The 16,996-nt window shown below is 38.1% G+C and overlaps 1 protein-coding gene across 2 annotated transcripts in view; it reads left to right on the top strand.

Moving 5' to 3' along the window:
- CXADR (CXADR cell adhesion molecule) overlaps positions 1-15,256 on the top strand; it is a 49,903-nt gene extending 34,647 nt beyond the window's left edge. Inside the window, exons 7-8 of one of the 2 annotated variants that reach the window (XM_080374610.1) lie at positions 698-884; positions 14,024-15,256. In XM_080374610.1, the coding sequence (XP_080230736.1) occupies positions 698-884; positions 14,024-14,065 (229 nt within the window). In that variant the 3' untranslated portion in view covers positions 14,066-15,256. Of the gene's footprint in view, positions 1-697; positions 5,145-14,023 lie in introns of those variants that run through there. The other variant, XM_080374609.1, reaches the window with a different exon arrangement.
- The last annotated feature ends 1,740 nt before the right edge of the window (positions 15,257-16,996 follow it).

The following is a 16,996-nucleotide window of genomic DNA, read 5'->3' as shown; positions in this document are numbered from 1 at the left end:
ATTTTTTTAACTTCAAGTAATATGTGAGCCTCTTCTGGGTACTGTATCACCATAGAAAGAAACAAACTGGAAATTTGCTTTCACATAGGAATGGTGACTGAACTCTTTGTTAAAGGAAAAATTCACACAGACATGGGTACCACTAGGCTTGCTTTAATCACAACTCAGAGCTGGGTCACCACCCCAGTGAGTGGGAGAGAACAAAGGGATACAGCACAGCTTAGATACACTTATCAAATCATTAGTAAATGTCCGCAGTTCTTAGAAGTTTCCTTTGGTCTTGTCAGTTGCGCGAATCCATCACCTGACCCTGTCCCAGTTGATTCATCTATTCAGTTCCAGTCTCTGCCTCGGTTCCAAGGTCCTCCTCGGATCATGATCTTTCTGCCTGCTTTAACTAACACGATCCTTTAAGCACACTCAGTCTTTGAACAAGTAATTCCTATTCACATATACTAATTTTTCTAGAAACACTTGCATTTCTGAGAGCACCTGAGTACACAGATTGATCATCTGTTGTTTTTCTATTGTCCTGCTCATTAACTTGACTAAGTTTTAAACCAGCCTTGGATTAGGGATATACAAGGGACGAGGCCTGGTTCAGCCATTTAGCAGCTTCAGCATTTTAAATTTCTTAATTCAAAATACATTTTGTTTAACACTGTTGTTCTGCAACTGTTTTTTTTCTTTATTTTAGAGAAGATGTTCCACCTCCAAAAAGTCGCAGTTCAACAGCCCGCAGTTACATAGGCAGCAACCGTTCTTCTCTGGGTTCAATGTCTCCCTCAAATATGGAAGGATATACGAAAACTCCATATAGCCAAGTCCCAAGTGAAGACTTTGAACGTACTCCTGGTCAAAACCCAACCTTTGCACCTTCAAAGGTAGCTGCACCTAATTTAAGTAGAATGGGAGCTGTTCCTGTGATGATTCCAGCACAAAGCAAAGATGGGTCCATAGTATAAAGTATTGTTAATTTAATGCTGTTTTTAAAGTGTTCATTGTAAGTATTAGAGAAAACTACTGTGTTCCATCCCTCGTTTAAACAATGGCATGCAATTTTCCTTGAAAAAAAAAAAAGAACAAGTTAGTTTGAAAAGCCACCAATTCTCATTTTTAATTTTAAACTTACTAGTATATGACAGTTGAACAATTTGCTAAAAGCATTAAGTTTCTAAATAAATATCGGACACTGAAGGCATTTGGACCTTTGGTAGGTTGCTGAAGAGATGCCAGTTAATGTGCAGTTCTGAATATGTAACAGCGAGACGCAAGTGAGAAGTAACAAAGGCATTTCATATGTAGACCATGAAGTTTCTCAGAGTTCCTGAAACTTTATCCTCAATTTTGCAATAACAAATATTTGAACCTGGCCACTGTCTGATGTAGTTGCAGGGGGCTGAAATACTGAGGATGGCTTTGAGTTCTGTTCAAACTGAGTATTTATGCAGTTCTTTAACCTGGTAATGTTTGTTTGGAGCGCTTCTTGAGCTCTTATTTCAGGGGCTACCAGTTATTTCATTGGTTCAAGTAATATAATGAATCTGCTCTGAATTTAAAATTCCAGTGAGTGGAAGTGTGACAGGAGACCTCAGAAGCTCTTTGAAACATGATTTTTTTTAATAATAACTCATTGTAGTCATGTAGATAATGTAATGCTTATGTTATCTGACGCAAGAGGTCCTATCGGGTGGTTGTTGGTGGTATCTAAGCTTTAAAATCTATAGATCCAACTGTTACGGTCACAGCAAGAATGAATATGTATCTTTATACAGTTCTTAAGTTAATTGTACCTTGCATTTTCCAAAGCCTGTTTAGATTTTAAGGGAGCGTGCTCTACTTCTTTCCAAACCAATTATCTAGAAGCTCCATGTGGTTTTAATGAAAGCTGTTAAGTAACTGGTATTTGATATCTGTTCTCCTGCTCTAACATCACTGTGGAAACATCTTTTTTCCATATACATGTAAGTAGTAGTTAGCCTTTACTTAAGACGCTGAAATTTTTCTGTATGAATTTGCAGGGAGTTTAAAGCTTGTTTCTCCTTGCCTCTTCAACAGTCCTAAATATTATGAACAGTCGTTTGGACTTTTAAGAGCAAGAGTTTCATGCAACCAGAATCTGAGGGAAATAGTGTCCGTGTTTCGGCTGGGATAGAGTTAATAGTTATCCAGAATAGTTAATACAAATCTTGTGTTTCTAGATTAAAAACCCTTCTCAGTTTTGCAAACTTACAGCATTACAGGAGGAACAGAACAATTCCTTATCTTCTACATGTACAGCTTCTAATGACTGATACTATATAGCTGTGGAAGCTGGATTTAAAGCTTAGTTAGTGCAGTTTGAGTCTTTGTGGATTTTTTTTATTTTCTTCCTTCCTAATTTCCACTTTCTCCTTTTTGATCCTGTGCTGAGGGGGTGGAAGTGGGGAGTCCCTTCAGCTTATTCCAGCTGTAGATGTTAAACTGCAAGGTATTTTGGAAAACTCTAAAGGCATATAGTACGTGGCACTCATGTTGATGAAGGAAATACCTGAATAGCCTGTTGAAAGATGTTAGGATTATTTGTATGTAGCAACAGCGTGAGAGAAAACATTTCCCCAGACTTCTAGGTTTAGTGTCTGCTTTTTTTTTGTAGCTGCTTATAGATCTGTGATAAATCCTTTGGCTTACTACTAGATGTTTGTCCTATCTGTAGTTAAGTGCACAATTTTTGGCTGGCACTATTAATGTAAAGAACATACCCTTCATACTGAATTTAAAAACTTGAATGGCTATTAAGTATTCTAGACTTACAGTTTTACAAATTTGGGACTTTTTTAGATTGTAAACTGATGCTGTTAGATATCAGATTTTTTAATCTTTCATGTGTGCCTTGTCAATAAACTTTACCTGATTGTAACTTCAGTTTTTATGAAAAATTTCTGGTGCCTAAACTTGCTGTTTGAACAGGTGCTTAGATGATGGTACAGTTTTTAAAACACGACACTGTGATCTGATTTCTTGATTCGTATGTACTATTTATACCTCTCCAAGCCTATTTTTGGATGTGACTTTAGTCTCACTCTCTGTATTGTTCTGTATTTCAAAATGTCAGTTACTCCTTCAGTTGCTAATTATGATCTAGGTGTTTATATTCCTGAAAACTGCTCAGTTGTACCAATGAGATGGGTGGTTGACTTTTACTTGTGTCGTAAATAGTAGGTTTAGTAACTGTGCCAAACACATGCTTATGAAGAACAATAGATGAGGAGACATCGTCTTGCATCCAATTATTGTGATAGAAGAGACTTCAGAGGTTTTAATCATACACTGATTGTTTACCTTGAGACTAAGGCCTTCTTTAATTGAAAGGGTATAGTTGTTACAAATACAAGTTGAGTACAAAACTAAACTGAACCACAGACTGAGAGATAGCTATAAACCTAAGCAACCAGGCAACAAACCTATTGAATTTGGTTCTTGGTAATCTGTGGACATACGTGAAATTAGATGTGTTTTTTTGGGTTTTGTTTGTTTGCTTTTTTTTGTTTGTTTTGGTTTGGTTTTGTTTTGGTGGTGGTTCTTTTTGTTTGGCCTGAGACCCTGTACTTACAGTCAGGTAAGCCCTAGGACACTCAAGAACAGAAACCCGTCTCACTAAAGCATACAGAGCAGAGTTTACACATGCTTAATGCTCTGTCAGCTTGTACAAAATAATAAATGGACAAAGGACAGCATGATGTGCCCTCAGAGCCTAGCTGTTAGGTTTAGCAGCCTTGACAGTGTCTGTCTATTTATGTAATTGCATGGAAAATAAAAGAAATAGAATCTGACATAGTCCTTATCTGAAATAAAGAACCTCTGACTTGGGGTAAACTTTGCCTCAAGTTGCTTATCATCATGCCTTTTTTAATGGATACAACACTACTATGAAAACATAATACCGCTATTATAAATTGTTTTGTCAATAGATTGTTCACTTATACTGGATTATGATTCTCAAAAGCAGCTACTATAGTTTAGCAATTAATTTCTAGCTGTGTAGGAGGTGAACTGGTTAAACATGTGAGGAGTCCGATCTTACAGATAACTCTGCTAACAGAACTCTTTTAGGAAGTAATGGCAGCTGATACACCAGTTAAAAGGTGGCATTTTAATGTCTGGTTTAAAAAAAAAAAAGTGTGTGTGTGGTACCATTATGTAAATACTCTAAGTGAACTCAAGAAACCTCTAGTTAATGTCATGACTGTAAACTTGCCTGTTGAGGACTACTATATATAGAAGAAACAGCTCAATTTTAGCATGGTGTGAATAAAGTGTTAGACTTGTAATACTGTGGAGGTTACGTAACACTTGTCCATTCATTACAAGCATTTTCATAAACTTTCTGAAATGAGTATTTAAAGATACTTGTGTGAAACTTCATTACCTAGAAATAAACACTTCTTCCAAAGCAGTGTAGTGCACAGAAATGCCTTGTTGGAGGGGTAAAACATGACTTCTGAAAGAAATGTACAATGCATACATCTTTATCAGCTCTGATAGTTGCACTCGTATTAGATGTATGCGTCCTGCTTAATAGTAAAAGTACTTCATAATTGCAAGTTTTTCTGTAATGCTTAATATTGTATATTACTGGTTTTCATTATAAGCTTTTGGTTTTGTTCTTAACAGTGTATATTCTGGATCACTTTAGATCTTTGTTCAGTCTAAAGACATACTATTTGTGTCACTGAAACAGTGTTTTATACACTTGATAGGTGCTTTATGAGACCCTTTGGTTATCGGTCCTTTAGCATTGAGGCACAGCTCAATTGAAATGGGAGCAATAATATTTCCTGGAATCCAAAACATTACGATGTTACGTTACACTTCCCATGCACAAGGCATGGACTTGAATATTGATATGAATTTCAGTATGAGGTTTTCTATTCACACTTTTGGGGGAATGGTATTTTACAATACAAGTGTTGTGAGTGAATTTGTAAAAACAAAATCCAGAATTTTAAAATGCTGTAGTTCCATGACAGACTTGTGTACTTTTTGAAATAAAACTGTTGGAGAAAACAGTAGTCTGTCTTTATTTTAAAGCAGCACTTGTGTATGGCTTCAGCTTTCTTTTTATGTAATTGGACGTGAACTAATAAATATGGCTGTGTGTACCATGCTGGCATTAATCATTTTATTTCTTGCCCCACCCCACCCCCAATTTCTGAGGCAAGTAAGACTTCAGATATTTTAAAACATGAGCTTATTTGTGGTTTCTGATTGATCGTATCATCTGTGTATCTACAATTTTAAAAACATACCAGAGCAGTCTCAACAGTTATTCTGAAATGTAAAGTTGGAAAGGAACTATAAAATAAATTTAATTCCTCTCTATTTTAGGTAGAACCAGAAATTCCTTGAAACAGCTAAATTCTTGTCTTTTAAAATTCGAACAGGCAGGTTTACAGCACTCAAAGCATGCTGATAAAATGCTTGGGTTTATATTGCCAGTTAATGTGCATCTCTTTTGATTCAAATGAAGTTGACTTGGGATACTCCTCACCCCTTGGCCTTGTAAACCAGCTGATTACTGTCCTTGCCGTTTTACCTAAGATTAATGTAACTTATCCAGTGTTGTCTTGGGCACGTATTTAGTTTTAGGAAACAAAGTCTGGCACCTATTACCTGTAACTTTTCTGGGCAACTTGTTGCAGTGTCTCAGTGAAGAATTTCATCCTAATATCTAATCTAAATCTACCCTCTTTCAGCTTAAAACCATTACCCCTTGTGCTATCACTACATGCCCTTTTAAAAAGTCCCTCTCCAGCTTTCTTGTAGACCCCCTTTTGCCTCGTCACTGGAGTGTTCAAGGCCAGATTGGATGGAGCTTTGAGCGAGCTGGTCTAGTAAAAGGTGTCCCTGCCCATGTTGGGATCGGGGGGTTGGAACTAGATGATCTTTAAGGTTGCTTCCAACCCAAATTGTTCTGTGATATAATACTTGGAGGCCTAATTAACTTACATTTGTTCATAAGGGCTGCGTATCTTCATATATGTACCTGTGTCATGCCAGATGTTTTGGTCACTTCTTTGTGTGCATATATATATATATAAAAAACCTAATACATGTGTACAAACATATAAAATCAAAATGGAGTCTGGTGGAAAAACCTTTAGGTTTTATTTTTATTTTTATTTCAAATTAAGACTTGTGCTTAAATACCAAAGAAAACCTGATAAAAATGAAGTTTCAGTTTTGTCTTCATTTGTAGAGCTCTAAGAAACCCTTTTAATGTTAAGTTCAAGACTTCCATCCTTTCCTAGGTGGCAGTTCTGTTACAGATGGTACTTTCATGCCTCTGCTGCCCCAGGTCTTCTATTTGGAGACAAGAAGATTGTGAGTCAGAGAAGCTGAGTACTCCCAGCTTGTCTGTGGGAATTCCAGCAAATCCACTAGTGCTTTCCTGAGAGTGTCCTTAAAGTATAGAGGCCTTTCCGTTATGTGGTAGTTCTACAAAGCCTTTGTGGTCCTTCTATATGTATTAGACAATGCCTTGGGTGAAGTTTCTTTCAAAGGTCTGCCTTGCAGGGTTTCATTCTGTGAACATCTTTGCATATTTGTGCTTACTGGTTCATATTCACACATGGAGAAGTTCAGGTTCTGTCAAGCTCTGTGATAATGCATTGTTAGGCTATTTTAGAGAACAGTTGATGACAGGAACTTAGCCTTGCTTTCTTGTGCAACCAAGAGAGCCTGTGAAGAAAATACCTGATCAAGGGGCAAAAACAAGAGTAGAGGGAAAGAAAGTCTATGGATGTTGCCTACCTTTCCAACTCTCAACTCTAAAATTCCTCTTCGCTTGTGGGTGATTTCACTGTAGATGATTGCTTGAACAGGAACAACATGAAGACTTGCATCTTAATATAAAAATAACGAGTTATGATGATTCCGTTGCTTTTTTAAACTTGCTTTAGGCTTTTTGCAGAACGGTACAGGCTCAGCTATCAGGAGAAAACTATAAACCTGCATTTTATAAAATGACCACTCTGACAGTAAACAGGATTGCATTGTCCCTGCTGTGATTTTCGTATTGTTGTAGGTCGATGTGGTGGCACCCTCGTAAGCTGGAGTTTTGAAGACTTAAGTTTTCAGCTGTTGAGTATGGGTTAGCTTGCTTCGAATATGCAAAGTCAGTATGATGATGATGATGGTTGCAGAGACCTTAAACACCAAAGATGGCTGCTCTGCTGCACATTAACTTCTGTGACATCTGACTAATCCTGACTGCTGTTTCAGAAGTAAAATGTTACCAAGTGATATGGAATAGGGAGATTCAGCCGCTAGCTGGGTCTTCGTTTTTAGTGGATTAACAGTCATTGAAATTTCCTTTGGTCAATGCTATCTAAAAAAAAACAGACGAAGGACAATTCTACTGTATTATTCAGGAAGCATCAGAAAGTTGTGCCACTCATACAGGAACCTTGTACAATGCCAGGATTGTTAGGTGGCGGGAGGGGAGTAGCTTTATGAAACAGTTGAATGAGTTGGTTACACAACTTGATTATGTAACAATTTCAAAACATGGCAATATTAGAATAGACGTTAACATCTGAAACCACATCATTTTACCTTCAGTAATCTAATTTTTCCTTCAGGGAAAAACCTCTGGAGGCAGTATGTCCACTGGGAAGCACAGAAAAGCTGTGTGATGCAGTGACAGTTGTCCCACTTCTCAGGGCTGGGTGCTGTGGTTCTGTGAGCTGCAGGCGGGTAGGACGAAAGTTGAGTGCTGTACCTGAAGGGTATTGGATGCTTCCTGGAGTGTTTTTTCTAATTGCAAAACAGAGGAAAGCAGCAAGCCTGATGAGTTTGTGAGGAGCTTTGTAGGAGGAATCTGAATCCTCGAAGCACAAATAACTGTCCCAACTTCTTGAAGCATTTCCCTACTCTGGAAAACAGCGTCTGATTTAGTGGTTTTCAGACATTCTGCAAAACCTTTTTTACATTTAGAGTTGCTTATATAGAGTTGCTTATATAGTCAGCATGTCTTTGTTAGTTAAATTGCAATCTTGTACTCTTCCTATCATGCATAATTTCTGCATGTGACATTTTTGGTTATCGTTACTAACAATACTGTATAAAGAAGCAGTTAGAAGAAACTGTAGACTAGAGTCTCCTGAACACCCCAGACAGGGCTGTCTGGTGACAGCACGGCTACTTGCTGCTCTCAGCACCAACATCTCTGGGGGTGCAGTGTTCACTCAGGTTAGGTAGCAATTCATGGTGAGTGTTGTGTCAAGGAATACTAAATCAGATAGTAAAGAGCTATAAAGGTAATTTAGTACCATGAGTATAATAGCTTCCAATTATGTCAATTTTGCAAATTACGTTCTGTGTGAATGGGAAAGAAACTTGACATTTTGTTTCTTGTGGCCAGTTACTGCTGTACAAGTGAAGTAACACCTCTTCCTAGCTTATGCTTTGGCCTGCTCCATGATTTGTCAGTGAAACTATTATCCCATACACGAATCTGAATCTCCCTATTCCATATCACTTGGTAACATTTTACTTCTGAAACAGCAGTCAGGATTAGTCAGATGTCACAGAAGTTAATGTGCAGCAGAGCAGCCGTCTTTGGTGTTTAAGGTCTCTGATTGCAACCATCATCATCATCAACTCACAGATGACTCGTTAGTCAACTGGAAGGGTGGTGTTTCTAAGAAACTTTGCTGAAGCCAGAACACTTGTGCTGTGTTTTGCTTAACTGTAGGAATCAAGGTAAAAATATTACTTAAGTTTTCCATTTACCAGTAGAATAGCCCAGGTGGGAGGGAGGCTTAGGCCAGAGATAAAGGCAACTGTTGGCGATACATAAAACCGCTGAATTGCTTGTGACTGCTAAAGATGACACCAACTCTGGGGCATAGCTGATGGTTTGTGGAACATGTCAAAAAGCTTATGTTGTGGCTGCTAGCACAGAACTTCTTACCCAGATAAATAAAATGCCTTTCCGTGTCACTTCCAATCCTGTAACTGTCAAGACCAGAAACAGTTTGTCTCAGCTGTAAGAACTGTAAAATACAAAGTAAATCTTGCAATTACTGTATTTTAATATATTCTTGCCTGTTTCTTTTTGGTACACAAGAAAAATTACAACTTACTGAAAGGACGCAGGTTCAGATGAACTGTTTGGTCTTGCCCTGGTTTCGTCCTTGTGTTTTGTAATTAAATATGAAATTGCTTAGGAATTGCAGTATCTTTTTCTCTGGCGTCAGACTCGATGTGTGGTTTGGGTGACCTCTTTAGGTAACCTATTTAATTTAATTACCTTGTATCCTTATTTAAGATGGGGAAAATCACAGTCTTTAAAGCACAGAACCTTAAAAAAAAATTCTGTGGTCTCCCATACTGTCTCCAGCCCACTTGGGGAAAAAAACATGTTATGGCTAATTACGAGTGCTTTGTATTGAAATAAAGTAATAAATGTAGTGTTGAGGATCCTGGGCGCCCTCTGGCGGCTGTCCGGCAGCCTGCCTCCCTTTCTCGGTGGCTGAATTGCGACCGCGTGGCTCGGCAGGTGGTTTGCAGGGACTTGCTAAGAAATGGTACGTTTTCCAACAGAAAGCAAAATAATCACCTTAGGTGCTGGAAAGTTATTTTTGTAGCACTTAGGAAAATAATTGATGTAAGGAAATGGTTGTTGTAATCTGCTTCAATTAAGACATTTTGTTTTTCTGTATAAACCGACAGCTGTAAAGCTGTACAGAGATCATTAAAGGAAATGTACAGCTAAGGTATGAATGTAGTTTTTGACAGTCTTTAACAGAGTGAGAAATGCTGTATTACCTTTACCAACGTTGCTAGGATGGAGGTGCATATTCCTATATCCCTTTTATTCATTTAAAAAAAAAAAAAAGTGTATCTGAAGCCTGATTGACTAGTATGGACAAGAGCTTAGGGTTCATCATTAAAATGTCTGTTTTCCTCATACTGAAGATCCGAGGTCACCAAAGGTCACCAGAGATGGTTCCTCATTTGCAGCTCATTCAGGAAAAAAAATCTCAGACATCATAATTGTATATGTTGGTTTTCTTTTAGGAGCAAGACAATGAAAATTGTGGTTCTTGTACAGATAACATGCAGTTCTGATCATGCTAGACTTGCATACTTGAAAGACATTGAAGTTCTAAACATCAATTACATGCTCTTAAAATCAGGGTTATGTTGCTACTTGAAATATTTTAGGTGTATTATTTAAATATGATATATGCATATCAGTGTGGTTTTTTTAATAGTGCGTGAAGTGGGTGGGTAGGCAGGAATCTCAGACAACCCACTAAAATCCTTTATTCCTAGATAAAAGAGCTGGAAGGAGTGTTAGAGCCTTTATGCTCAACGGTCTTTTATTGTTGCCTGAATCAGCATAATTTCCCTGCCTCTGGTGTTACCTGAGCAAGCTAGGATTTTAATCAGCACCCTGAGTGGGGTATCCAACTGACGGTGAAAATTGGGTCATTCTATTACACACGTGAATTTTATTCTGACAACATCCTGTGTCTGTGCCAACCATATTAACTAGCTAACTTGCTGCCGGCTTTATGGTTTGTAGGTGGTGGGGAAGTTGCTGAACATGCAGGGAAGCTTAGGACATCTGTAATGCTCAGCATAGCTAACAGAAGCTCACTCATCTGCAATAATAACAAAAATAAAAAAATTCCAAGGCAAGGGAGTCTTATTAATGAAGTGGAGGATTAGGATTGATATCCTGGCTCTGTCATGACTTAGCTGTGTGATGTTTTTTCTGTTGTTTTGTTGTTTGTTTTTTTTTTTTCTAAATGTTGACATCTTTTCCTTATTCCTCAGCTTCCATGTCTGTTAGAATAGAGATAGTTGTCTTGACTTCTACGGACTTTTGGAACTAGTGTGTCCCATTGCACTGTCTGTTTTTTAAAAACTATCTGTGATGGGTCTTTTTAGTCTTCACCAGCTGCCCATCTAGTGCTTATTTTTTACTTCTTTCGTGATCTTAGAAAATTTTCAAGTATATGTATTTAAAGATAGTTATCTTGGTGAGACCATCTGTGGTTGTCTCTGTCCCCTGCTGCTTGCTGGTTTTTAATTCTGTCCTGACAGTAGTCGCTCTTCCAGTACTTCCCAGCGCTACCTGGATATTTCAAGTTGTAGTAAAAATAATAGTAGGGCAGATCTCATTAGGCAGTTTCTTGAGGGTGGAAAATTCCCCAAAGCCCATTGCCAGCTCAAGGGGAAATGGAGGCTTTGTCAGAGATTGCAGCTTGGATGCCTGCTTGGCATCACCTCAGAAGTAGGTGGCTTCTCTCTCCTTCTGCTCAGTAGCATGTAGGAGAGGGTATGCACCTGGGCTGGTGCCCCTTGTCACTCAGCTGGGTCCCTTGGCACTCCCTCACCACCTTTTTCCTTCCTGCTCCCTTATTAGCACGTTGGAAGGTATTCTCAGGGTAAGGTAGTTCTTCCTATTTGTTTTGGAAATATCATATTTGTTTTGGAAAGAATCAAAATGTGTTGATGATCATCGTTACTGCTGTTGGAGGTGCCTGGCTGTGTATACTCACACTGCCAGGCTGGGATATGTAAAGAGAGATGTAAAGCTCCTTCCTGTCATCGTTGGCCCTGCGCGTAACAAATTATTCTTTGTGTTGGGCTTTTCATACCACTTTGCCTGCAACGTCAGCTTCCCACTTACACTGCCAGCTGACCTTCCTCTTTCTATCACATGATGCCTTTTTATTTCTGATTGCTGGATTGATTTCACCACTGAAGCAGGATGGATTTTTAGACACTTTTTCCTTTTTCTGAGTTCTGCTGTTGATCATGTGTTTGTGGAGGGTCGTGCCTTTTACTGATCTTTTCTGTCGTAATTTTTGTTCCTAGCCAGTTTCTCTCCTTTATCTCTGGTTTAGGCACTAGATACTTTGAACTATATACAGATATATTTTAGACTGGGTCCTGTTTTATCAGCTCAAATGTAGCAAAGCTATGATTGCAAGTACCTGGGCAGACAGCAGTATCTCGTTAATTGATATTTTTCTTGCAAGTTCCAAAAGAGTTACCACATCTTGTTTATAAGTGACAACACTGGTGGGTGGATTTTTATTTTTTTTTTCTTTACCACAGCTGCGTGAATAACCTCTGGCTGCATGCTAGGGTTCGCTTGCCAGACTGCATTTTTCTTTACTACTTCTTTGGTTTTTATTGCTAGAGATTCACTTAGATGAGAAGTAAAGAAGAAGAAAATCAAGACTGAAAGTATCAGGACAGTGCAGGCAAAGGAGAACAGATTATGTTGTCTTGTATTTGTTCTGTTTTGCCTTTCTAGCTCATTTAGGCATCTGATTTTAAAAAAAAATTGCTTTTCCAAACAGCTGGGGGATTGAAAGCTCTCATCCCATCCCAGCTTGTCTCTGTGCCACGTAGCAGACTTTTTTCTTCTTAAGCAGGGTATGCTGTCTCTTGACTCATTCATGAAAGGGAGCGAACAGGACGTGCTTGATGGAGAGCCGTCATTGCATGAGCCCTGCTTGCACTCCTGCCTTATCCCCGAGAACAGCTAGATTTAGAAACGTTTTAGCATGTAAGAACTCTATTTATTCAGGCTTTTCTAATAGAGTGTGGTAGGATGAACTGTGTGTGGAGCAGTTTAATCTTTATTTAAAAGGCATACGTTTACTAATTATTAACTAGTTATCTGTTCAAGAGCTATTAATGCAAGAGGTGGGAAAGCGGAGTGCTGTGTTAGCTGTGGCGCAAAGGCAAGAAAACAGACAGAAAGGACACTTTGTCCCAATTAATGTGCCTCTTAATATTCCTTAAAAGAGTAAGTATATAAACAATACCCAGAATGTAGCTGTTAAACCGATTCTCATGCTAGATAATAGCTTTAAATAGAAAGAAGGCAAATGTGGGGTTTTAACGCCAAGCAGTACTTCGTCCTAATTTGAGTTGTGCTTTCAAGCAAGGTTTTGTGAAGGTACTCAATTATTTTCACTTTCACATGCAGCTGAAAGATTTTATTTGATGTGTAATTCTAATTGAAATGTGACAGTTTGCAAGGAAGAAAGTGAGATGTTAAGAGGTCACCTGAGTCAGTTTTTTAAATTACTGGTTTTACGGAGAAACTATTGTGGCATTGAGGCGCATTTTAAAAATCTGTGAGGACTGGTATAATTATACAAAAGCCTGTAATAAGCTGCAATGATGGATTAGAATATGAGTTGTTTCCAGTAAATGCAATATATCCATATACATTTGTGGAATATTGATTAGGAAGATTTGTTTCTTGTTAGCATATCATGTTTGGAAAATTAATATTGGTGACTGTCAGCAGAGTTTGAGTACAGGCAGCATATAGGTAAGGCAGGTTTGCAGCATGGAGTGGTAGCAAAAATGCTTAGTTATAATTTTTTCTTACAATATCAATCTTGGAATATTAACTGAAAGAATACAGAGCTGGTAAAGGACTGTAATTGGAACAAAGAATTATTTTTTGTTATCTTTGTGCAGAAAAGTATCCCCAGAAAAAGTCAACAAAAATAGGCAAGGAACTAGAACCGACTTCTAAGGAAATGGTGAAACAAGCAAGTGTGCAGATTGGTATGAGTCACTGGATTCTTTGAGAAAACTGAGTGTTTATAGCAGTAACCACAAGAAAGTGTGGTTCTTTGGTAATTCAAGTTACCGGTATGAAACTGAAGAAAGAGACATCTAAGCAGACTTGACAGATACTTTAAAAATGAATTGCAGTTGGCATGCGCTGGGAAATCCACGAGGATTTTCAAATAACTGATGTGAAGATACTGAAAATTTGCTATGAAGTTAAACTTACAGTCATTTAGCATCCACTGATAAATGGAGGCAATTTGCTACACCACTGCACTCATTTTCTGCAAGACACAGGTGTAAACTCTGTAAACTGAATGACCATAATTTGGGTGTGATCTGAATCGTACATTTAGTTGCTGTATTTTACAGTATCTAGCCTCTTGTTAATATAGATTAATGATATTCTTTCTTTTTATAGTATGACATCGCTCACAAGATTGGGGACATAACAGTGGTATAAATATGAAGAAACAGGCACCATTTTTTGCATGACTTTCAAGTATGGTGAGACTGAAGTACATTATAAAATGAAGTGCTGTTTTTTCACTTTAGATTCAAGATTTTTAAGTATGCTGTATTCAGTTTTGTAAGTACCACATTTTTTATTTTACATATTTTTAACTCAAAGTTTACAAAGTGACTACCAACATTTTTCTTGCTAGTCCTGTTTTTTGAAAAGTGTGCGCAATCATTCCACTCTGCCCCCCAACCATGGAGATTAAAAAAATTGAAATTAACAAAATCAGCTCAGGTAGTAGAACTATAGCCTTAAGCAGTGGGACATTGAAAGAGATTGTAATCTGAAATAGAGTAGTTTTGGGTTTTCCTGATGATTTGATAGGAAGTGTATCATCTGTTCAATGCTGTAGTGATAGCAATGAGGTCTTAAAACCTGTGTGTGAAATGTACTCCATTTTAAGATTGTATATATTATGTAACGCAATAAAATGCACTTGAACATTACAGTTAACACATGCTTCAGCATAACCTGTTAATGTAGGTGTTGTGGTCATTCATGTCTGTACACTGCCTCATTCCTTCTGCCCCCCCAATTTACCATGCAGGACACCAGAGGGAAGAAGAGCACGTTCTTTAAACCAGGCTGTTTGCAGGGTCCTTGTTGCCTCCTACGGCATGGAAACTTTGGGTATTGGTTTCATCATGAAAATAATAATCTACCGAACCATGTAAGGATGATCACTGTGACCAACTCTGTAAATAGGAGCTTATTAATTAGTTTTTGGAGCCTGGTACTCTGCTGGTACTCAGGCATTTTTGGTAACGCGTTATCTGTCACAGTCCACACGAATCAGAGCACACTGAAGGGTGCCCCAGCACTTAGAGAGTAACAGCGAGCAACTTGCAACCTGGCTTTGATCAACCACATCGTCCTTTGCTTTTGAGAAATACTGGGGGTGTGTGCATATCTACATAGATAATATGTAGATACTAATTTAAACCTTAATCCAGTGATACCTGTTATTTTGTGGTCTGAAGGTAACCGTATAATCCATTGGTGAAACTGGTGAAATCCAAGGCTGAAAAAATGTTACTTATTAAATTATTTTTGCTTCTATTTTCGAGAAGAGCACAACTAGTACTAGAATAAACTCACACTCAGATGCAAAAGTTCAGACCAAAAGTTCCATATAATTGGACAAGTAAAATTATCTAAGGAAATAGTAATATCTTCATGAGAAAAATGAAACAGAGGAGGGTTTCTAAATGTCATAGGTTTAAGTAGCAAAATAAAATGATTCCAAATCTTATTTAATTTTGATATTATAATTGCAGAAAAGATACTTTGCCTTTAAGAAGCACTTGTTTTTATGCCAAAACTTTACATTCCTCATTCTCTCCTTTGACTCTATGCTGCCTGAACTTGTCTGTGAGTGAATCTGGCAAGTAATTAATCAAGGTAAAATTCCATTGGGATCTGTATGAAAGTTGCCTGGTCAAGAAGCAGCAAGTGCCTGTTGAACTGTATATTCTGCAAGGTAGTGATTTATAGATATAACTTTCCTTTTTGCTACAGTGAATAAGTGTCTCCCCCCTCCTCCCCCCTCAGTGATCACCATCGTCTAAGTGTTTAATTGCTGGTGTTTTAGGAAGGGAGGAGAAAGGTAGGAAGCTTATAGTTTTGTTTAAAAATTGAGTTTTGTAAAAGAACTGGTTTTTTTGCAGAAAAATCTGCAAAACGATGCACCAAAGTATGTTCTTGAAGGAATGGAATAAACTATTTTTGTACCCAGATTCCTACCTAAATTAACTTCTGATATGTGTATATATTAAGTAAAAAAGTGTGTAACAAATACTTTGTTGAAGTTATATGTGTGTCCATTTTGCAAAGAAATTTGCATTTAGTTTTTCTGCAAGAAACTAGTAACTGTACAACTACTTTGTTATCTTTCTAACGTCTTGCTTAGCTAATTCACATGTTCTTACCAGATATCCAGATACCAGTACTGAGTCTCTTGAAAGGTACTGTGTGTTGGGTATTTAGCCCAGAAGTCTACCCCAGTGAGGTCACTGAGTAAGTGTTGTTCACTGTATGTTGTTGTGGCATAAACAGGAGACAAGTTTGAAAGCTCGTCTGATAACACACAGGAACTCTGAAGATGGAGTCTGACTGTTAGTCTGCTTTCTGCCACCTTTCTCAGGCTTGGAGGATACAATAATGAAGCCTGGAGGTCGTGCCTGTGTAGATTATTGTGACTGGGTGGCTGTTTAGGACTGATTGCAGGTGTCAGGAGGCATTTTTACTTGGTTATAGATTAATTTTTGAACCGTTTATCCTTTGTATCTAATAATGCAGAATAGCTTGGTCATGCGTGGTCAGTGGGTGGAAAACACCCTGGCTCTTGTGCCAATACTGTTAAGTGAGAAGAAGTAGTGTGTTTCACATACCTTAATTTCTTGCCAGGGCTTGCTTTTCACAGGAGAGTTCAAGCAGGTGCTTGTTTGGTAACTGTGCTCTTGTCCACACCCAAAAATATCTCATCTGGTGTTTCATGTGGAAGCTAACTGGCCTGGACCTGGAGAGTCAGACAAAGCCTATAGTTGCCTATACTTGGTAGCCTGCATCGTTGCCACAAAGCAGGTAAACTAACTTGCAGTGCTTTCCCACAATCCTTGCATAATACGTTGTTCTATCAAATGGGAATTGTTAGATCAAGCTGGTACTTTACTCCATTTAGTTCAGACCACTTCAGTTTCATTTCTCCAAAAGCCATTATAATTACAGACATCTGAAGAGTAGCACTGTGCTCATCCATTCTCACGCTTACCAGCATTTTCTTTGTAGTTACCAAGCCTTGCAGTCATGTAGACCTTTAGGTTTGATGTAGACTTTGGAGAATACGTGTTGCAAGCTGTGTACCAAGGCTGGTTA

The sequence above is a fragment of the Falco punctatus genome (assembly GCF_963210335.1).
Source record: "Falco punctatus genome assembly, chromosome: 2".
Taxonomy (NCBI): domain Eukaryota; kingdom Metazoa; phylum Chordata; class Aves; order Falconiformes; family Falconidae; genus Falco; species Falco punctatus.
The sequence above is the reverse complement of the archived record's forward strand: the minus strand, read 5'-3'. Positions and strand labels throughout refer to the sequence as shown.